Source organism: Bacillus rossius, chromosome 5, assembly GCF_032445375.1.
Source record: "Bacillus rossius redtenbacheri isolate Brsri chromosome 5, Brsri_v3, whole genome shotgun sequence".
Lineage (NCBI taxonomy): Eukaryota > Metazoa > Arthropoda > Insecta > Phasmatodea > Bacillidae > Bacillus > Bacillus rossius.
The window spans coordinates 63,567,406-63,590,842 of NC_086333.1; the positions used below are offsets into that span (position 1 = coordinate 63,567,406).

General features: G+C 38.4%; 1 protein-coding gene across 1 annotated transcript in view; it reads right to left on the reverse strand.

The window, feature by feature from the left end:
- Window positions 1-1,769: 1,769 nt before the first annotated feature.
- The window catches only part of LOC134532284 (potassium voltage-gated channel subfamily KQT member 1), a 371,136-nt gene continuing 349,468 nt past the window's right edge, over window positions 1,770-23,437 (reverse strand). Inside the window, exons 5-12 of the mRNA XM_063368703.1 lie at window positions 22,849-22,977; window positions 21,240-21,350; window positions 18,296-18,505; window positions 11,035-11,194; window positions 8,006-8,129; window positions 5,298-5,454; window positions 4,077-4,199; window positions 1,770-2,549 (exon numbers count right to left, since the gene is read on the reverse strand). Of these exons, the coding sequence (XP_063224773.1) occupies window positions 2,448-2,549; window positions 4,077-4,199; window positions 5,298-5,454; window positions 8,006-8,129; window positions 11,035-11,194; window positions 18,296-18,505; window positions 21,240-21,350; window positions 22,849-22,977 (1,116 nt within the window). The 3' untranslated portion in view covers window positions 1,770-2,447. The remainder of the gene's footprint in view (window positions 2,550-4,076; window positions 4,200-5,297; window positions 5,455-8,005; window positions 8,130-11,034; window positions 11,195-18,295; window positions 18,506-21,239; window positions 21,351-22,848; window positions 22,978-23,437) is intronic.

The following is a 23,437-nucleotide window of genomic DNA, read 5'->3' on the forward strand; positions in this document are numbered from 1 at the left end:
ATTAAAAATGCACAATTTTGTGAAATTTATTTGAAGGATGTTGAGGGGGGGAATAATGATATTTTTCTTGCCCATTTTAAACATAACAAGCAGTTCTTATTACAAACTATTAAAATAATATAATGCATTGAATTTCATTGCTTTCAAGATAACGTTTATGTGATTTGGGTGGTTTGGTTTAAGTTCAACTTTGTTTTGCGGTTATTTATTTTGATTATGTGTTTTGGTTTTTTTTGTTTGATTGAATTTGACAGTAAAGTTGTGTCTGTAGTAATTTTATCTTTAGATCACCATTTACATCGATGTACATTATGTTAATTATTCCAAACCAGTACATATCGTTACAATATTACGTTGGTAATGAAGAAAAATTAAATATTTTTTACTTGAGTGATTTTTTTTTTAAACCAACATAGTTTTTTTCTATTTTTTCTTTGGTGAGTAAATTGCATTAATAAAATTATAATTAAATTTTTTTTTCTTATCTTTGTGTTTAAAAAGCAGAGATAGACATCATACATCAATTGTCTATTATTGTAGTTACCATATGCCACTGACTCAGTGATTGATATGTTTAGTAATTTTAATGTTGATATTGTCTTAATTTGTCCTATCATATTATATTATATATGATTTTTAATTGTTATACCACAATATGCATTAATTTATTTAATAAAAACATTTTTACTTGAATTGATAATAATAAAAAAATTTTAAAGTAAAAAAAAAGTTTATAATTAAGGTTATAGGTTGAAAGTAAGCTGTGAACAACATGGAGATGACTTTAGTCATTTTTAATTACCTTTAAGCCTCTTTAGCACTTGGAACTAAACTATAACTGCTTTGACTGTCTGTCACATTATAACTGTATATACATTTTAAATAATAAGTTACAGTTTCTCTGACATGTATTTATAAACTATAGTTACGAGCCCCTTGTAATTTAATGATTTAACTGATTTCTGGAAGCTCAAATATTTCCTGACATGTGAATTTTTAGTATCAGGGTTTGTTTATAAGACTTAAATTTTGAATGTCAATTTAAGCTGCATAATTTACTTAAACAACTAATAAACATTAAAATAAACTTGAAAAAAAAATTTATTTATTGAAATAACTCACAAATGTAGAAAAAGGACAAATCGTGTAATGTAGTTACTAAACAGTTGTTGAAATTCAGACAAACAAATTTTGGCTCTAAAAATCACTGTACTTGGGTTTTTCACAATCGGTACCTACGTAAAATACAACAAAGCAGAAAAAAAAATTACTAGCATACAGCTATTTACTAACTGGATCTGCATGATGTATTAAGTAATTTCTTGGAGAAATATATCAACAAAACACTGAACAATATTGGCTGAGATTTTGTGAGCAAATCTGCAATATACTTCCCCTAAAGCTAACCACTGTTGGAATGCTTTATTGTTATTAAACCTGAACCACACTACCATTTCCAGCCTCTAGCTGCTACTCATCACAGATTTCATTAATGTAAACATCTGTGGTAGTCAGTAGCAGAGTGAGAACCAAAAATATAAAAAATTTTAATTTTCAAAAAGATTTTGCACATATTTGTATGTTTATTGCTTATTTTTCAAGTTCATACATTAATACAGATAAAATAATTCTTCTCAAATTAAAAAAAAATTGTAATAAGCAATGACTGTTAAAAAGTAAGATTTTATACCGAGTTGTTTTTTGAAAGTTTAATTTCATTAAAGAATTAATTTCAGAGTTTGAATTGCTTTCAGTAAGAAAAATACTTATTTTCTGTTTCTTTTTTTTTTGTTTATGGTTGCTAAAATAGAAAGACTGATGAAAGACAAACATAATTCATACCGTATTGTCTTAGTAATTTGTTATGTTCTAAATATTGTAATTTAATTGGAATATATGTATTGTTTGCTAGCTCAGGTTGACAAGATATATGTTAAAAGAAAAAAAAAACTTTCTTCTTCAAAATTTTATACTGATTACCACAGAAGTCACATGCATTCGTAAGTACTAAAAATAGAACTCCAAATTTTCATCTTATCCAACTCTATTGTTCGTTGAGACATCACACAGAAAGTTACAATGTGTAATCTCATTAGGCATTAATAAAATCCCACCCATCTCAAATCTAAACAGTGCTAAATGTTCTGTGGTCAAGGTGCATGTTACTTATACGTTTTGATGTCTTTTTTTATTTTAATTTTCATCCCAAACAGTCGCCCACGATGTAGCAAAAAAAAAAAAATGTTTCGTCATTCACACTTGTGTCGACAATTACGATACGATACGCTTACGCACTAAAAATCACAAGTCCAGCACGAGTAGAGCACCAAGAAGTCTCGACAGAATCGTTCAGGTTCGAACCGAGAGACTTTGAACTGCCGACGGAACAACTTTAAGGAACGTGTGCCACGGGCGCAGTCCCAAGTCCCCTTTTACACGGTCGTGTGCTAGACGTCGTCCTCGATCGACCTGATGGGGATCTGCTGCTTTTGCGCGACAGCATTCAGCACGTACATGAGCTGATCTATTTTCTTGTCCATCACAGTCAACTGCAACAGCCAAGCAAACAACATGCAGCGGAGTCACTAGGCCTGTCTGTGCCAATACTAGTTATTTTTTTTTATGCGAAGGAAACACCAAATCAAATGTTAAAAATATTCTCGAGATTGAATAGAATTGCGAATTTGTTCTCAGCAAAGGGGTCGTCCATTAATCACGGATGTTGTTTTTTTAGCAAATTTTTAACCCCCCCTCCCCCCTAGTAATTTGTGGTGAGGTTTTAGACTAAACACCCCCCCCCCCCCCCAATAAATCACGTGTATTTTTTGGTACAACATATTTTTAAAATTTCAGAATATTATCTTTAAATATAGGTGTAATCTAATTTAATTCTGGAAAATTAAGCACAGTGATAAAAATGTCCAGACACACATTAAGGTTGCAGGTTTATTCTCACTGGCATAAAAATAATAAAGGAAAGGCTTATATGTGATTTACGCATGTATTCGGCGCCAAAATCACAGTCTTACTGGCGACTGGCAAGCCGAGCCGGGTGGTTCATGTTGCGGCGGGCGGGGATATTGTTGCCTTAGGTTACGGCGAGTCAAGGTCACGCGTCGCTTTTCGGTTTAGTAGAAATCGCGCGAAAAAATAAATGCACGTGATATCTCTCTACAACCCCCTCCCCTCTTGTGATATTTCGTGATTTTTCCCGACCCCCTCCCCCCCTTTTCGAGCCTCACGTGATTAATGGACGATCCCAAACCTGTATCACACCTATTTAAAAAAAATATACATGAGTGAAGTAAAAAAAAAAATATTTGTTTTATTATTTGTAATGTTTGAATTAATTTACTATCCGATTAGGTGTTTAACACAATTCAATAAAATTTAATAAAATAACCTTGCGTGATTTTAATATTAAGCATTCATAAAAACAAATTGCATGCTTTTTTTAAGTAACCTACTTTTATCAAGCGACAATGTACAACCAAGAAAAAAAAATCAAAACATTTTCGTGAGCGAATCGTAGGCTTCCGATAATTAAAAGCCTTGCAATAATTGGTGCGTAACCGCATGCACAACTTGAACATGTTTGAAGGGTCGGATTTAGAGGACTGGAGGCCTCGGGGCAAATTATTTTCCAAATAAAATGAACAATTTTTTTTTCCAGTCGAGTTTTCCAATAAATAATTTATCGTGAAATCAAGTAGATTCTCTTAGTATTTAAAAAAACATACATAAATATAATCGGAGACAAGAATTATATGAAATTAAAATTTAGTGTTAATGGATATTTCTGTTAATATTTAACAATAATATAATCATGCATGTACAAACTACTGTAGGTAAAGGTAAAACAGCGAAAAAAGAATATCAAAGGAAAAGATGTTTACTAGTGTTTACTTGTCGGAATTTGAAAGATTTTTTTCCCGAAGTCTCTATTGTGGTTTGTGGGGGCCCTCCGTTTGTGGAGGCCCCGGGGCTTTCGCCCCGGTTGCCCTCCCCTAAATCCGGCCCTGCATGTTTGACCGGAAGTAGTTGAGGGGTCCCGCGCGACCGCACCCGGACAGTACCTGCTGCTCGACCCTGTACAGTCGGGCTCCTATGGTCATGGGCTTCACGTTGCCCGACCTGTCGAAGCCGGCGAGGTAGCTGCCTGGCTTGCCGAGTGTCTGGTCCAACCTTCGTTGTAGCTCCTGGATACACCCGGTCAAATATATACACACACATATATTTAACGAGTTCAGCAAACTTTAATTTTTATCAAAGCCTTTTTTTTCCTTAGAAATTATCCAGAAATAAAAAAAAATTTATCACACATTCATTTCGGCATTAATAATTTATGATCATGGTTAAAGACGTGATGAAACTAAAGGCACGAATTTTTTATAAGAAGTGTCACCATTTTATTTGTGTCTTGATGAAGCCTGTTTGAAACCCCCCCCCCCTCCTCCTTTCGTTACTGAATTAAGTGAAAAATAAATCAGTACGGAAAGGTCCGGTTTTTCTCTGAAACAGGAATATTATAAAAGAGAGTAAAATATAACAGGCTTTCACTGTATATTATACTAGCGTCCCACCAAGGATTCGCACGGATGCGATATAATAATGTGGCGTCACATGGATTTAATAAGTAGATAATTATAAGTACCAAAAGCTTAAAAATTCAGTTTGGTGCTTAAGGTAATTAATATATTTAATTGTATAAGGATTAAAAATTATGTCAGTCAAAAGAGCTTCGTAAATAACCCCTAAAATTTTTAATCAATTTTGAAAGATAAAAATGGTTTCTGTGAGCTATCCTTAAACTGAAGACATATTGTATCGTTGAATTTTTTTTAGTACCTACATTATTTTGACGTATCGGTCGTGTATAATAAGTCAGCTTAAGCCACTCGACCACCCCAAAAGCATATATTTTTTTTACGACTTGATGGCAAAATATCGATGTTTATCTATTGTATTCAAATTTAATTAAAATGTTTTGTACATATGGACCTTTCGGAAGGAATTCTCTTAAAGTTGGTTGAAAACCGCATCAAAATACATTGTGTAGTTCAGAAGAAATGAGCGAAACTAACACACACGCGTGCACGGGATCTTTGCTTTATGTTTAGAATTCAAACAAGCACAAACGTCAGTAATGATTGAAGTAGCTTGGATTTCTGGGTTGTAGCCGTGTCCTTGGTGGATTATTCGCCGAGGACGCGGCTACAACCCGGAAGCCAAGCTACTCGAGACTATGGCCGTGAAAGCCTGCGCACATTATCAGTAGTGAATTTCTGGCCGCTCACCTTTATCCGAACCATCATGTTGAGATGTCCCTGGCTGTATTGCTCTATCACGTCCCGGACGTCGTACGGTTTCCGGGCCTGCTGGAACTTCCGCCTCGCCACGAAGTATTTTATCTTGCGAATTGCTCGGATGGCATTTCGATGTGCTTCTGTCAGCCTGCGCACACACAAGCTCCCACAGGTGTTTTCATGATGTCGATCAAGGGCGGATCCGGAATGAGGGTCAGGGGAGGGTGAAATTTAATTTTCTGATACAATTTTTAGAACATTCAGAATTAAAATACGAGGGCCGGTTTTTTTTTTCAACCTCCGATGGGCTATATAAAAAAGGCCAAATTACATAATTATTTTATCACCAAACGTTCAGCAGAGTATTACTAATTTTTTCTCCATAATCGCCAAAACAATCTAGGCATTTGTCATATCGTAACACAAGCTTCTCGATTCCTTCTTCGAAGAAGTTGGCTGCCAGTGAATATGGATACAGGGCCAGCGCCTGGATACCCCTCTCTCTCACGACGCCGCTGTGAGGCGGGTGGACTAATCGTGCGGCGCACTGGCTCTTGCGTCTAGAATTATTGCAAGAGATGCGAATAGTAGGGCAGAATGCGCCGCACTATAAGTCCACCCGCCTCACAGCGGTGGCCTAAAGCCTTCTTCCTGGGGAGTTTGGCTCTGCGAGCCTGGTCGCCCTGCACCTTGGGAACGTAAACACCCGTTATCGCTCGGCAGGACGCGACTGTTCCCGTGGAAATGTTGGCCCGTGCTCTGATGCTCGGAATCCGAAGGCTTGTGGGTTGATGTCTGGCTATCTCGAGCACGGAATTCAACCGCCATCTTTTGAAAACTTTACTGGGGGGAGGAACACCGGACCAGCCGCTTTTCTGTGAAAGTGTGTTGGGAAATTTCACACCACTCTCCTCAGTCTCAAAAGAAGGCATATCAAAAATTGTCTTCTTATCATAGCTTCATTATAGCTCATGTAAACAACTGTGGGTATTTAATATTTTCTTATTGCGCATATATTTGTACTTTAAAATAAAATATTAAGATAAAGAAAGTAGTTGGTCGTGTTTGTGATGCAAAGCTGTATTATTATTATTACCAAAACATATTTGATCTTGAAATATGTACATACAACTTTGAGGAACATTGTTCGGTGTTACATCTCCAATTGTATTTTAACGTAAACAATTAAACAAAGTGAGCAGTTGAATGTGTTTGTGATTTAAAACTTTACAATTTTTTTACAATTTTTATTATAAAGCTCTGATATAAACTGGATATTTGATGAGGAACGATTACCCAACCGTGATTTTCCTCCTTCGGTTGCATCGGTGCATTTATAAACCCGTCTCACGAGAGCTATTCGCAATGTAAGCTCCGTTTGGTCATTAAAAAAAATTAAACTAACGAGAAAAAGTTTTTATTAACAGTTTTGGTTTACTACTACATCCACTTCAGTTTTTCACATTATCGCCATTCATTTCCAAACACTTTTCGTAAAGCAGCACCAATTATTTATTTAACCCCTCTGCACAGAAGTTCGCCTCCCGGTAATGGAACAGACGCCTAGGCCACAGGCATCATGGACTTCGAATACGCAATGTACAGGCGCTCGGTAAACATCTCCGGAAAACGTTTAAGCGGTCTCCGTACACGTGTCGAAAAATGATATCTAATTTTTTTTTGGGACGAAAAAGAGCGTCATTTTGGTTGATTTAACAACACGCGGATCAAAAATTACATCAAAAATTACAGCAAAAATTACGATTGACGACTGGTTTAATTCCCAGGCGGCGAACTTCCATGCAGAGAGGTTGAAGTAACTGGTGAAACGTTGCGAAAAGTGCTTGTGACTGAATGGCGATTACGTGAGAAAGGGAAGTGGATTGGGGTGTCTCGCTAGTTAGTTTGACGTGACGTCTAATAAATAGATGAACGCCGGCTGCACGCACGAAAAAGGATGACTCATTGTCCCGTTACGCACATTGTCCCGTTACGTTTTGTCCCGTTACGCTCATTGTACGCTTGCGCCGCATCTCTCTCTCTCTTCCACTCGATTAGAACAACCATCGATTTGACTTTTTCGAGGCACATTAAACTTGAAACACTTCCATTCGTTTCCTACTTTTCCTATGATCGTCCTATCCTTAACAGAATAACACAGATCGGAAGAAGTTAAATAGCAAACATGTATAAAAGTTATAGTTAAAATAATCTCTTCATTAAAGAAATAAACATATTTTAATTAATGAGTGCGAATAAAAGTAAATTTATCAATTAAATTGTAGATTTCATTTCACTCCTTCTTTGTATCCATACAAAATAGTGATAATTCAATAAAAAATGATTCAATTTCATTCATAAAAGTATGCAATCATTTCATCAATGTTTTGCTATGACGTTGTCACGTTAAACTATCGTCCGTCAACCGACTTTACAGACAACCAATTTTTTTCTGAAGCATTTTACCCCTGTGCAGTGCGAACGTGAGCGGTAACCGAAAACACACATAACGATTCTGAGCGAACGGCTATATCTACCAATGAAAAGTAGACGTATTTTTTTTTGATAATTGATCATTGATGCACATTTCATATGCTCACATTACTTTTCTAGTATCATCAGGAACTAAATAAATAATTTTTAATGACGAGAACGTAGCCTGCTGTGCGAGTAGCCCCCGCGGGTTCCCCGGGACTCACGTGGTCACTCGCTGCGGCTCGTCCATGTCTATGTCGATCTCGTCGGAGGCGGCCTCCGTGACGCTGCTGGTCTGGCTGGTGAACAGCGACCCCCGGCCCTCCCGCCGCACGCGGTTGGGAGTGCCTGGAACACGCGCGCGGCCCGTCAACCGCCGCACACACCTCCTCGGCACCCTCTTTGCTGGAGGGGGCTGCCGTTTCCCGAGCATTGCCGCGCGAGGGGGATAGTTAGGTACGTGGCGGGGGAACCGGTAGAGGAGGAGACGGCAGGGGGAGAGTGCATACTCGCACACTTGCATACTTGCACACTTGCATACTTCACACTAGCATACTTGAACACTCGCACACTTGCACACTCGCACACTTGCACACTTGTATACTTGCATACTTGCATACTCGCACACTTGCATACTCGCACACTTGCATACTCGCACACTTGCATACTCGCACACTTGTACACTTGCACACTTGCACACTTGCATACTTGCACACTTGCATACTTGCAAAACTTGCATACTTGCACACTTGCATACTTGCACACTTGCATACTCGCACACTTGCATACTCGCACACTTGCATACTTGCATACTTGCATACTCGCACACTTGCATACTCGCACACTTGCATACTCGCACACTTGCACACTTGCACACTTGCATACTTGCACACTTGCATACTTGCACACTTGCATACTTGCACACTTGCATACTTGCATACTTGCATACTTGCATACTTGCACACTTGCACACTTGCACACTTGTATACTCGCACACTTGCATACTTGCATACTTGCATACTCGCACACTTGCATACTCGCACACTTGCACACTTGCACACTTGCATACTCGCACACTTGTATACTCGCACACTTGCATACTTGAACACTCGCACACTTGCACACTCGCACACTTGCACACTTGTATACTTGCATACTTGCATACTTGCATACTCGCACACTTTCATACTCGCACACTTGCACACTTGCATACTTGCACACTTGCACACTTGCATACTTGCACACTTGCATACTTGCACACTAGCATACTTGCACACTTGCATACTCGCACACTTGCATACTTGCATACTCGCACACTTGCATACTCGCACACTTGCATACTCGCACACTTGCATACTTGCATACTTGCACACTTGCATACTTGCACTTTTGTTTACTTGCACACTTGTATACTTGCACACTTGCACACTTGCACTTTTGTTTACTTGCACTTGATGTGTGTTATTCATAAACTAGGTATATGTTTCTAAATGGTATCCTTATGTGTAAGTCTATAACAAATGTTCAAAATGTGTATACAATCTGTAGTATGTGGAGTATCAGCCCTGCACATCTTATCTTCTGGCTTTGTTACCTTTTTTTTTATTTAGCTGAAGTAACGATGGGTTAATTGAATAAAAGCATATCGTTATTGTTTGTATTATGTCATTTTGGCATAACACGGCAATGGATAATGTGAAGTATTTTTGCCTACAGTAGATAATGTGAAGTAAAATACCCAAAGTAGATATAGTGATGTATTTAGACCCTCAGTAGATAATATGAAGTAACATGTTCAATGTATATAATGCGAAGTAATTAATATGATCACAGTAGATAATGTGAAGCTTTTTTTTCCTACAGGAGATAATGTGAAGCATTTTGGCCCTCTATAGATAATGTGAAGTAGCTAATATGCCCACAGTAGATGATGTGAAGTATTTTTTTCCCCACAGGAGGTAAAGTTATGTACGCGGTAATATACCTACAGTAGACAAAGCAACGTTTTATGCCCACAATAGACAGTGTGAAGTATGTAATATGACTACAGTAGGTAATGTGAAGTAGTATCCATCCAGTGGTTGAGTGGGTAAAGATTACTCGTGTCTTACTGAGAAATTAGGATTGGATTCTTGTGGTATTAGACCAATTTGTTTTTTTTTTTTCCGCACAAGTATAGGAACGTGGGGAATGTCGTCGTAGGCCGTTGGCTTTCCTCGGGGTGCTTTGGTTAGCCCATCCACCAACTGCAATCCGTCACTGCTCCATCTCACATGTCTGCTCTTCATCCGTCTCATAACAACCGCGACGTGTAGAGACGTCAGTCACTTTACCACACGACATACATTTCTGATGTCAAATAGACTTTAAGGCTCGGCCTCCACTACGTGTTATTTACACAATTTTCTTGTCACTTCATTCATTTGTGGGCTTTAAATGTAAATTAAACACGTTAGATCTTTTGTATTTTATGTTTTGCTTCACATTATTTCATTATTGTTTACTAGCTGGAAAATACCACGCAACTTTCCATATCTGTCATATTTTGTGTGATATTTTACAGCTCAAAATCAACTGTTGGTAAATATATCTGGGGAAAAATTGGCGATTCAACAAACATTCAAGAGGGCAATCGGATTAGATCCACATGAAAATTCTTTAGTCAACAGTGACGTCGAGAAAAGAAAAAAAAAAGAAAAAAAAACCCGGCGTATTGCTAATACATTCCTTGATTCGTAAATGGTGCTAGTTTTCTATACATGGGTCGTTCACGCACGAAGGGAACGGCTGGGCAACTAGGAACGCGGGAAACTGGGAAAGCGGACAACTGGGAACGGCGGGACAGCCGGGAACGGTAGGACAGTCGGGAAAGTCAGGGAAACTGGGAAAGTCAGGGAAACTGGGAAAGTCAGGGAAACTGGGAAAGTCAGGGAAACTGGGAAAGTCAGGGAAACTGGGAAAGTCAGGGAAACTGGGAAAGTCAGGGAAACTGGGAAAGTCAGGGAAACTGGGAAAGTCAGGGAAACTGGAAAAGTCAGGGAAACTGGGAAAGTCAGGGAGACTGGGAAAGTCAAGGAAACTGGGAAAGTCAGGGAAACTGGGAAAGTCAGGGTCTCTGAGAACGGCCTGGCACCTGGGAGCGCGGGAAACTGGCGAGACGGACGACCGGGAACGGCGGAGCCAGTTGGAAGCGGCTGGGAAACTGGGAACGCGGGCAACCGGGAAGGGCGGACAGCTGGGTAAGTGGCGCTACCTGCTTTGGGCTCTTCGATGTAGAACACGACGTCGCCCTCGCTCTCCCGGCGGTTGCTGTTGCCGGAGCCCTCCAGCGCGTTGCTCGGCACCTCCATGCGGTTCTTGGACTTCCTCCTCTTCAGCACGCTGGCCTTCTTCGCCACCTGGATCATCAGGGACTGTTCCGGCGCCCGTGTTAATGGCCGAGGCAACGTACCCTGCATGCTGGCGAAGCCTTACAAAAGGACGATATTTGCAACATGTAGGGCATGTCAGAGCGTAACGAAAAGTGCAACGAATAGGAGAAGGGACATTCGATGGCGGAGAGAAAGTGGGAGCTAACGAGGTGGGAGCTTAATTGTGTGTTTGCATTATAGCACATTCGCATACATGCACACTCATGCATATGATCACTTGCATACTCACTATTTGCATAGTTTCACACATTTTTATACATATTTCTGGCGGCCCCACGCACTCATGTGTTTTTTTAAAATGTTTTTATATCATATAAATGTAGAATGTAAAACCTCTGACTATAAAATAAAAAGCGTGTTCCTGAAGAGCACCGACAACGCTCGCTAGTTGATTCCTTGCGAGAAAGGAAAAAAAAAAAAGAAAAACGTACCTTAAACTTTCTCCCTAAAGGGATTGATTGTTAAGGAAGTTATGCGCTGTTAAAAAATAAAGCTTATTAAAACTAAACTTTTTAAAAAAAAAATTTTTTTTTGAAAACTATAAGAAACCAAGAAAAATAAAACAGAGAATAATATTTTTACTAACACGGATTTTACTTCCGTTAAATATATATTAAACAATATCATCCATCTTAATTAATAAAAAAATTATATTTAAAAGAAACGTTTTTAAAATTGACTAAAAAGTATTAAATATTTTCTCCTAGTCCCGCCAAGATTAATAACCCCATACAGATTGACATAAATTATTAAATTTTTAATTTTTAACACTTATGAATTAACTTGTAAGTTTTTAAAAGAAAAAGAAAGTGGGAGGCATGCGATCGATGATAGTAAGGAGTGTAAGTAGTGACTGTCGTAAAAACTCACACAACAGTTCATGTCATTTGCAGTGCAATAAAATTTTTAGTGAACTATTCATGCATCACTTGTTTATCACATGCGCCCCACGTTTTTCGTTTTAATAAATGAAAGTTAATTCATAGGTGTAAAAAATTAACAATCACACATTTTTAGGACAATATGAATGGGTTTAGGAATCTGAATGGGGTTATAAATATTTCCGGAGCTAGGAGACATTTTTTCATATTTTTAGTCCATTAAATTTTTTATAATAAAATATTTAATTGTTTAGTTATTATCTTCTACTTTTTTGTATTATAGGTATGATTTTTTACAATTCATTAAATTAATTTTTAATACAGATTAAGTATCTGATTTTTTCCTAACCCCATATAGATTGTAAAGAAAATTTGTGATTGTGAATTTTAAATACCTATTAAATTACGTGTAAGGTTTAAAACTAAAACTATGGGCGCTTACAATATATAATAGTAAGGAGACAAGCCACGATGGACGCACCAAACGACAGTGAGTGTCAAATTCAATGCAACGCCAACTATTGACGAATTTCTAAACTAAAATGTTACCAGAGTCGTTAGTTCGCTAGTCACCGTGAGCTTTGCTAAGCGAACGGATCTAGCCAAGAAGAAGGGCATGAAGTTGCCAGACCTTACTATTTGGCAGTGTGGCAGAAATTTCTCCTAGTCCTGTATGTGTAATATAGTCACCGCCTGCGAGTACTGCGTTATGCATCCCGCAACACTGTACTGTTCTGCTCGTTGCCTAATTTCAAAAATCCGGGGGTTTTGCTAAACTACACCATAAAAATTTGTAACAAACAAACTGAAAAGAAAGCGAGTTAATAATGTATTGTCATACATTTTTGAGCTATGTTCAAAGTTTCAATTATCTAGCTTATCGGGATGTTAGTTTAAAATCAATTGAAAAATTTGTACCGAACAGAGAAACAGACAGAAAAGAGAGCGAGCAAATAAAAATGTTTTAAACTTAAGGTGTTAAAACTTTATTGTATGTGTTGTGTATCACTAAGGAAAAAAAAAAACCATTTATCACGAGGCAGAAAGTCAGGTGTTTGAAACCCTGAATAAAAATTGTGGGCGATTATTTTTTTTTATAATTAACACGTCAGTAATGTGGGTTAATGAAGTATGATTTACCATTTTGCATTTATTTACTATGGATTTTCATCATAAGTAGTATTTTAATTGAGCTTATTCACAAATAATTGAAAATAAACTAATAGATATCTGGGTTTATAAACTTCGCAAAACACGCAAGAAAACTACGGTAGTTTACAAAACACGAAATTCTTAAGACATTACTGTTTCCTACAACTTGAAACTGTAAAACAATAAAAAATCTTCCTCGGGCTTCTTTAATAATTTTTTAAAAAAGTGTGAAATTTTTATTAATTTGATTAAAAACATAATTTCCTTTCACTGTGTTATACTTTAATAAACGAAAACGTGATGCTTGTGTTAAAAATAAAACTGTAGCCTTCTATATACACTAAGTCAGCATCTTCCAAAAAATACAGAAGTCGGAAACGCAAGCCTAAACACAATAAGTTGAAATTTGGCTTATGCTTGAGTCGCGGTTTTTGCGTTTTGCGTAGTTTATAAACGGGTCATTTGAAACTTCGTTATTTAACTTTTTTTTTGTGTCTCGCGTTTCTTACGTTCTTGAGCTTCTTGTGAAGTTTATAAACATGGCCTTCTCATTAACAAAAATACAATTCTGGAAACCAGACTACAGACATATACTTAAAATGAGACAACCTATAAAACAGATCAAACTATTTTACGACTGACAACCTCGCCACATGGATGTAAGTAACATGATGTTACTTAGGTCAGACACCAAAGGCAGGTTTATATGGGCAGTGGTCCTAAACTGTTTTTGAGGTGAAAATACAATAAACTTTTCCAATACGAGGAAGTGCTTAATTTTTGTTCCAGTAGGAAAAGAAACTAGGAGCCATTGACTTCAGGTTCAGTGAGCCGAAATTGTGCTGCAGCTTGAAACCAAACAAATCAAGCAAAAAACGTGATTTTGTATGCAACAAAAGCTATAACACAAAAGCCTAGGACTAAACTAGGGAATTTGGATAGGTAAAATTGACCTTTATCCACAACACCAAAATTTATCGTCTTAAGAAAATGTTGGTTATTTCATTTTCTTCTCATTACTTTTTTTAGGGATTTTCCTGTTAATTTATTATGAAAACGCTTTGTCATTTTATGTTTTGTCTCGGATTTATCCACAAATATTTACTTAAGATTATCTTTTAACGGTAAATAGTTACACATCGTGTTCACAATTAAGATGACTTGCGTAGTTTTGTACAGCTAAAAAAATAACGTTAATATCTGGTGAAGCAATTGGTAATCGACAACAAATGAGAGATAGTGATAGGGATAATTTAAAACGAGAATATCTTAGTTAAAAAGCAATGACAATAAAATGAAATAACCATCTCGCGTTTGAAACTGAGCCTGAACACTGTATTTTATGGCGTGAACAAGTAGCCTATGCATTCAAAGCAAAAAAAAAAAGTCACAAGAGGAGCAAAGCTATTCAATTATATAATTCATTCGCTTTATGAAACATGTGTACATAAAATTTCACAATTATTTATGTAACTGGTTGCACTGAAATCCACACACACGATTACTATGTTACACAAAAAAAATCACATTGTAAACATCAATATGCACGAGGCCTCCTCTATGAGGACACGTAAACAAATAACGAGAAACTTCAAGATATTTGACGCTTGTCTATGCGTCTGCCGTTCCCACAGTGCACGGAAACGTAACAAACGGCAACCAACGATATCAAATATAACGGTTACGAAAAAAAATTATTTAACTGAAATAAAATTTGAGATATGAGAAAATAAAATGTTCTGGATTTACACATACATTAAAAATAAACCACAGAGTAGTGATATCGAGCTACATATTCTTGTTGAAAAAAAATTTTTTTTACGAATTTAAAACGAAAAAAAAAAAAAAAACATGGCTACCACGGAGGCCAAAACTCGGCTTCTATTGATCGCACGGAGTAACGTAAGCGGAAGAGCTGGGCATTGCCGAGCTACTCCGTACGGATGCGTGTCCGTTCTCTGAGATCCGTCTCTGTTTACGTGAACCCTTCTACGCTTCCATGTAATTGTAGAACTGGCCTTGGAGGATAAAAATTTGCTACTCGGCCTTTTAAGGAAAGCCGTGTAGCAAATAAAAAATTTAGAAATTTGTTACGAAACGGGAAGTTAATTTTAAAAAAATTGTGCGTGGAGTCCCTCCGCGCGGAAGAAGTGAAACTTCGTAATGTGGAAATGAAAATAGGAAGGGGTAGAAATTGATATTTAGTGAAATCATATTGTATCAAATCAAACTAAAATAAATCATGAAATCATTCAACGATAAAAGCTGTTTATTTAATTAAGCGGACGGGTTCGCCCCAAGGAGAAAATTGACGCGGCAAGACCTCGTGGACATAGAGAAATGACACACACTCACTATTTATGTGTCCATGAAACACGCATTCACTCTCGCTCTGTATCATTCTATTCCCCCTCTCCAGGAGCGTTAAACGTTTAACGCGACCTTGATGGAAGTCGCATTAGAAGTTTCACTTCAACAAACAATGGTGAGCTATTCTTTCAGTACTCGCCAGTATGTGTAAACATCTAAACTCGACACCGTGCAAATTCACGTTGTCTCATGTAGCAAATAAACTTATAATAAGAAACTCGGGCACACAATTTAACGTAGAATTCTTTTAAAGTAATGTCGATCGTATTAAATTAACTGATAAATTAAATAGTCGCTTTCCAAATACCAAATTTTCTGATGCGAATCACACACATACATTCTGCGCCCGCCACTAAAAATCGCTGTCTTAATCGTAAACGTTGATTGTCACCATCAAACACAGATAGGAATTAACAGCACTTAACCGAAAATTTTAAACTATTAGAAACGGCTCCGATAAAACTCTGGCTTTAGACTTGAATTTTGAAAAAAAAAAATTTTTTTTGACGTGACAACGTCTAATAAATCGGTGAATGCCAGCTGCACGCACAAAAAAGTGTCCCATTACGCACATTGTTCGGTTACGCTGTGTCCCGTTACGCTCATTGTTCCGTTACGCTGTGTCCCGTTACGCTCATTGTCCCGTTACGCTGTTTTCCGTTACGCTGTCGGCGAGTGCAGTAATAATAGGTTAATTTACAATTGACTAAAACATTATAGTGATTAAAATAATTGATGATAGTTCATTTACATGAAAACTTGTTTATATTATATTTAAACTTTATAGCTAAACACCAGTTTTTAAAATTAATTACAAGTCATCTACACGTGAACTGTTTCGTCGACTGTTTATAAAGTGAAGTGAAAAGTTAATGTGGTTTTCATTGCTTATTACAACAACAATTTCGGCAATAAAGGTTAATTATTCTTGCATTTTAAAAATCTGATTACTAGTATAAATTCAAGTATTTATTCTTTTATTATTAAAAAATTAGCATCTGTCGGCGAGTGCAGTAATAATAGGTTATGTTACAATTGACTAAATAACTATGGTGATTCATATAATTGATGATAGATATTTGATTACAGATTATTTGTATGAAAACTTGTTCATAATTATATTAAACTTTATAGCTAAACGCCAGTTTTTAAAATTAATTACAAGTCATCTAGACGTGAAATGTTTCGTCGACTGTTTATAAAGTGAAGTGTAAAGTTAATGTGGTTTTCATTGCTTATTACAACAACAATTTCGGCAATAAAGGTTAATTATTCTTGCATTTTAAAAATCTGATTACTAGTATAATTTCAAGTATTTTTTCTTTTATTATTAAAATAAAAATGATTCGATTTTATTCATAAAATTATGCAATCATTTCATCAATGTTTTGTTATGACATTGTCACGTTAAACTATCGTCCGTAAACCGACTTTACAGACAACCAATTTTTTTTGCCTAAATTCACTAAACCGTTAATACTATAAAGATTCCTCACAAGTTAGGATATATAATTCTATGGTATTACTAAAATATCAACCTGAAACATTTTAAAAACATATATTATAAAACTTTGTACCTATATTTTGTATATATTTTTTGCTTCAAAGTCTAAAGTCAGTCTGTAAATACTTCCTACAACAAACCTTAATATTATTTAGCTGATTCCACATTAATATTACACTATAACGCTATTAAAAAAAAAATTCAAGTCTCGAGATTTTAACATTGTTGAGGTTACCAAACGCGCGCTATACTGCTGTTCTCCCTTTGGGCATATAGAAGGAATATATATATATACTATATTCATCGTAATGCCAGTTTTCTTAACTATCTTAAATATTAAAATTAATTTTTACTATGACACACCAATACGCGTGGTACGCCCTCTAATGTTTACGAAAGTGACTATACACGGGTTTATGACACTACACACATGTCCGCCATCTTTGTGACTCACATTCACAGACCTCCGTTACAAACACGAAATTCCCCCTGCCAAAAGCCGCACACAGAGAGCTGAGATGTCTACGCGTCAACAAACTCCCGCTCCCGTGAAGCGGAGGGTGGTGTTGGGGGGAGGAGATTGGCGGTGGAGGGGAGGAGAGTGGTGGTAGAGGGGAGGAGAGTGGGGGTGGGGAGGAGAGTTGTGGTGCGGGGAGGAGAGTGGTGGTGGAGGGGAGGAGAGTGTGGGTGGGGGAGGAGAGTGGCGGTAGAGAGGAGGAGAGTGGCGGTGGGGGAGGAGAGTTGGGGTGCGGGGAGGAGAGTGGTGGTGGAGGGGAGGAGAGTGGCGGTGGGGGAGGAGAGTGGCGGTGGGGGAGGAGAGTGGTGGTGGAGGGGAGGAGAGTGGCGGTGGGGGAGGAGAGTGGCGGTGGGGGAGGAGAGTTGTGGTGGGGGGGAGGAGAGTTGCGGTGGAGGGGAGGATAGTGGTGTTGGGGGAGGAGAGTGGCGGAGGGGGAGGAGAGTTGTGGTGCGGGGAGGAGAGTGGTGGTGTAGGGGAGGAGAGTGGCGGTGGGGGAGGAGAGTGGCGGTGGGGGAGGAGAGTGGCGGTAGAGAGGAGGAGAGTGGCGGTGGGGGAGGAGAGTTGGGGTGGAGGTGGAGTTTGGCGGGGGGGGGGAGGAGAGTGGTGGTGGTTAGTGGAGAGGGGGGTAGGGGTTGTGGAGAGGGGTGGAGGAAACCTACCTTCCCCAGCGGCGTGCTGGAGCTCTGGTTCGGCTGGCTGGCGTCCTTCACGTAGATCTTCCACGTGGCGGCGCTGTTGAAGGACTTGTCGGCGGCGTAGCACCGCCACAAGCACTGGATCAGCATGGCGGCCGCCGGGATCTGGCGGTTGAAGTGCTTCTGCCGCTGCTTCTGCTGCACCTTGAGCGCGAAGCCCGAGCCCAGGATGCCCTGCGACAAAGGGGCGCGTGCCCTATGCTCGGCCGTCCTCCAGAGAGCCCTTCTGCCCTCCGCACCACCCCCCAAGCAGCCACGCCCAGGGGTCGGCAGGGCCCAATGTTACGTAAACAGATCCTACAATTTTGACGTGAATACGTCTTTAAAATTGCTTCCATAGTGGGAGGCAATTAAAAAAAAAAATGATAACAAAATCGGGGGATACAGTTTGGTGTTACAGCTACATGTCTATCATCTCCATCCAAAATTTAATCACACCACTGGATAGCTAAAGGATCAAAGAATTCGTTACGATAAGTGAGAACTGACGCATCGCGCGTGGTGGAGGGGGGAAGCGCCGCCATTTTGTGGTCATTTTGCTGAGTTTCGAGATTTCCTTTTAGTATAACTTTTGACTCTGAGAAGCTACGACGTTCGTTTAGGTTTCAATCGTCAGCTCTCGTCAAAATCTGTCTATTACATGTATAAAAAATAGTGTAAAACAGTGACAGTGAATATATATATGGTGTTAAAAAAGTGTATTTTATATTTTGTGTAGAAAATATTACCTGTTACGTACACGTATTCACGTGCAACACACGGCCGTGTCCACGACACAGCCACACCCCATTTTTTTTTAGAGGATCGCAACCCGTATTTTTTCTGTATCTACATGGAATTTCAAGGCGATAAAAAATGAGGTAATATCAAAAAAATTTTACCCACTAATTGAACATAAAGTATTAAAAATAAAGGCTACTTAGGGGAAAAAAACACGTAAATGTAAAAATAATATGGTAGTAATTGGTTGAGCTCTACTGACAAAACAATAAAAATCTAAATTAATTAAATTAATTAATTAATAAAATGGGCGAGAGAGGTGGCGGGCGGTGCGATGGTAGGGTGCGAGCGCACATTTTGAGCACGTGGGTTGTGATTGGGCCGTTTGATTTTGTTTGGTTGTTCTTTTTTTTCTCTTTTTTTTTTGTGCTGTCGAAGCTGTGGCAGAGCCGTTAGAACCTACCAAAATAGCCTCATGCAGCTGCTCTGGTCCCATGAATAAATTCAAAGTAAAAAGGGGGTTGTCTGTAAAGTCGGTTTACGGACGATAATTTTACGCGATAACGTCATAAGAAAACATTGATGAAAAATTGCATACTTTTTAATTTAAAAATATTATTTACAGTTTTTTGCAAATTTAATTTAAATAATTTTTAAAAATATAATCACTAACAATTAGTTAAATGCTCGCCTTAACCTGTTTGATATTATAGAAGATTTTCTCGCACGGTGGTTTACCGGTAATTGCACGTTCGGCTCAGGCGGAACGTGACAATCTTTCGTGCGTGCAGCCGGCGTTCATCGATTTATAAGACGTTATCACCTCAAAAAATTAAAATAGACACGTAGTTTCCCGTTTGAGGCAGGGCCTGCATGGATGGATTGGGGAGGTGGCACTCACACGAGCCGGTAATACTGGAGGATGCGCGAGGTGAGATGAGATGGGGTGTGGACCAGCGACAGGATGAATTGGTGGAGGAAGTGGGAGTAACCCGAGGAAAAAAAAACACAGGCTATGGCAACGTCCGTCACGTTTCCCACTTGCGAAAATCCTGGTTCGACCCCACCGGGAATCTAACCCCGGTCGCTTTACTTTTTTTTAGTTTATTGATAAATTATTCTCGGTAGGTATATGCACCTTTATCAGCATAGAACACCACCATGGCAGCTGGACGTATCCAGGCTGGTTCGTACATATATATTTCAATTTTTTAATCCTATTTCGTATTTATATTTCTATTTTGGTAGATTGTCATTGTGTTTATATTTTTAAGTAAATTGTTACCTTTTAATTTTTAACTCCTTTTTTTCCCGTTCAAATAAACTTTTGGGTAAAATTACTGTTGGCAAAAAAACTAGACTAGTCTAGTGCTCTTTAGTAAAATCCTTATCGTTAAAATTATTTTTGGGTTAACTGACTGACGGAGTAATGACTGGCGGTATAGTTTTTTTTTCATTTATATATATGTGTTTTTTTAGTTAAAACAAAAAAAGTTGAAAGTGAATCATAGAATAAGAAATTGAAGCAGAAATAAAAACTTGTATTTGGGAAATCATATGCAAGTTACTTCTGACACGTTCGATCTAAGGTGGCGAGGTGAATATTTGGGGATCTTGTCTGTCCGCACTAAAAAGGGGTTAGGCCCCGCCATCTTAAGATTATTTCCTATTTTTGCTATAATTATTATTTTGAACTATTTTTGTTTGCATGTCAAGGCACAAGTACAATCTCGAAAACCTTCGTTACCATGTTGCGACCACATTTTTTTTTTTTACCAACAGGCTCCAAGTCTTAAAGCGCCGCAAGGAAATAACTTAATTTTTCACGCGGGCTACTACAGCTTTCATGATAATCACACCAGTTCGCAAGTGTTGCCTGCAACAAGCTGGCAAAGCTAAGTCTTATGCCATGCAAACAACAAAAATAACACGGAAGGTTTATTTCATGCGGAATAGAAATTTTAAACTTGCAAGATGGTGAGTCCTAATCCCCCATTAACATTGCAATGTTAAACCCAATCTTCTCCTCTTTACTGATGAATTCTATATATTATGTTAGTTATGGATCAAACTGGTTAGTTTGTGTGATTCCATGAACCTAGTTTCCAATTTTAAAAAAATGTTGCGTTTAAAAACAAAAGGACTGTATTACAATAAAAAAAACTATCTGAAATGTGGCAATACTCACAGCAGGCAGAGCGAAGAACGATATGGCAAACACGCTGAAGCAAGACGCGACTATCTTGCCCATCCATGTTTTAGGCACAGTGTCTCCATAGCCAATTGTTGTGACTGTGATCTGCGGAAAAAAATTATAATTACAAACTGATTATATTTATTCTGGCTACATTTAAAGGGTACAAGTTTTTATTGTCAGGTAACTACGTATACATATATAAAAGTTTGAACATCAGACTTTCTTAAAATAAATAAAACTATTTAACGTTATCTTCAGAATCATATTCTTATGAAAACAGGCATTAAAGATTCAAAACAATTAAATTATGTTATAAGCTTCAGAATTTACTCGATTTTAAGATGCATCACCTTAGTGAAATTGTGCAATCTAAAGATAATTTTTTTACAGTCACTAGCATCCTCCATTTGACATTTCAATTTATTTGAAGAAAAAAGTAACTTTTGGTGCAATATCTTGAATTAGTACCTCACTAATAGCCCGCTTTATTTATACCTATCCAAAAAATACAAGTTGAAAATTAACCAAGAATCGAAATTACCTTAGGAAAGTACAATGGTTCTTCAGTTATAATGTTGATAGGAACATCTTTGATAGATCTATAACGGGTTTGTCTGTGATGCGTTAAACATCCTGAGCTCTGCGCGCCGTTTTGCGGCTCAGCCATTTGCACCACGCGACGGGTAGCAGTCAGTAGAACGAAAGTAATTTGAAATTACAAGACTGTCAGCAAAATGACTGTCCGTAAACTGCATGTTGCCAGAGTTAATACATTGTCGGTCAATTGACTTTTGGGTTATATTACTGTCGGCAAAGTGACTGTCGGTCTACTGATTGTGGACAAACTAACCCTTGCCAGAGTTAAAACACTGCGGTAAAACGACTGTCGTTCAAATGATCTTTGGGTTAAATTACCGTCAGCAAAACGACTGTCGGTCTACTGTCTGTCGGTCTACTGTTTGTCGGTAAACACCATGTCGTTCAAATGACTTTTGGATTAAATGACTGTCGGTCAAACGACTGTAGGTCAAATGACCTTTGGGTTAAATTTCTGTCGGCAAAAGGACTGTCGGTCTACTGCCTATCGGTAAACTCCTTGTCGTTCAAATTACTTTACGGTGATTTATACTATTGGCAAAAAGACTGTAGGTCTACTGCTCGATGGTAAACTCCTTATAGTTAAAATGACTTTTGGGTTAAATATCGGCAAAATGACGGTCGGTATAATGCTTGTCGGTAAACTCCTTGTCATTCAAATGACTTTTGGGTTGAATGACTGTCGGTATATTGCATGTCGGTAAACTCCTTGTCATTCAAATGACTTTTGGGTTGAATGACTGTCGGTATACTGCATGCCGGTAAACTCCTTGTCGTTCAAATGACTTTTGGGTTGAATGGCTGTCGGCAAAATGACTGTCGGTGTACTGCATGTCGGTAAACTCCTTGTCATTCAAATGACTTTTGGGTTTATTGACTGTCGGCAAAATGACTGTCGGTGTACTGCATGCCGGTAAACTCCTTGTCGTTCAAATTACTTCTGGGTTGAATGACTGTCGGCAAAAGGCCTGCAGGTCCACTGTGTGGTGTCCCTCGGACTCACCACGCCCCACCACAGCGCGTCGGCGTAGCTCGCGAAGTCCGACTTGCCGTCGTCCTTCTCCGCCAGGTACACGAAGTAGCTGCTGAAGATGAGCCCCAGGAACCCGATGTACAGCGTCGTGATCAGCTCCTGCGAACACGGCCGAGCGTGAACACTCACAGACCCTCGAGCACACGAAGTTTGCCGTGCTTCATCGAGGTATACGAATTAAATATGCACATATTTCACGAGATTTCATATAAACTTACCTAAAAAAAGACAGGGCCATCGATAGAAACCAAAGGCCATGCGGGGAAATAATTTTGTCGGGTCCCATTTCTTATTATTAAATGTAAGTACAAATTTTCAAGCCCCGAGGAAGAGCGCGTGCAACTCAGTTCGCGTGTTGGAAGTGAAACTTCTGTAGCAAATTCAAATCTTGGCTCGCAAGTTTATCGTAAGGGGCAAAACACCGAAGAGTGAGTGAGCGAGTGAGTGAGAGAGAGAGAGAGAGTGAGAGAGAGAGAGAGTGAGAGAGAGAGAGAGAAAAAAAAGACAATATTCTAAAATAACAAAATTAACAAAATTAACACTGACTTCAAAATAACCG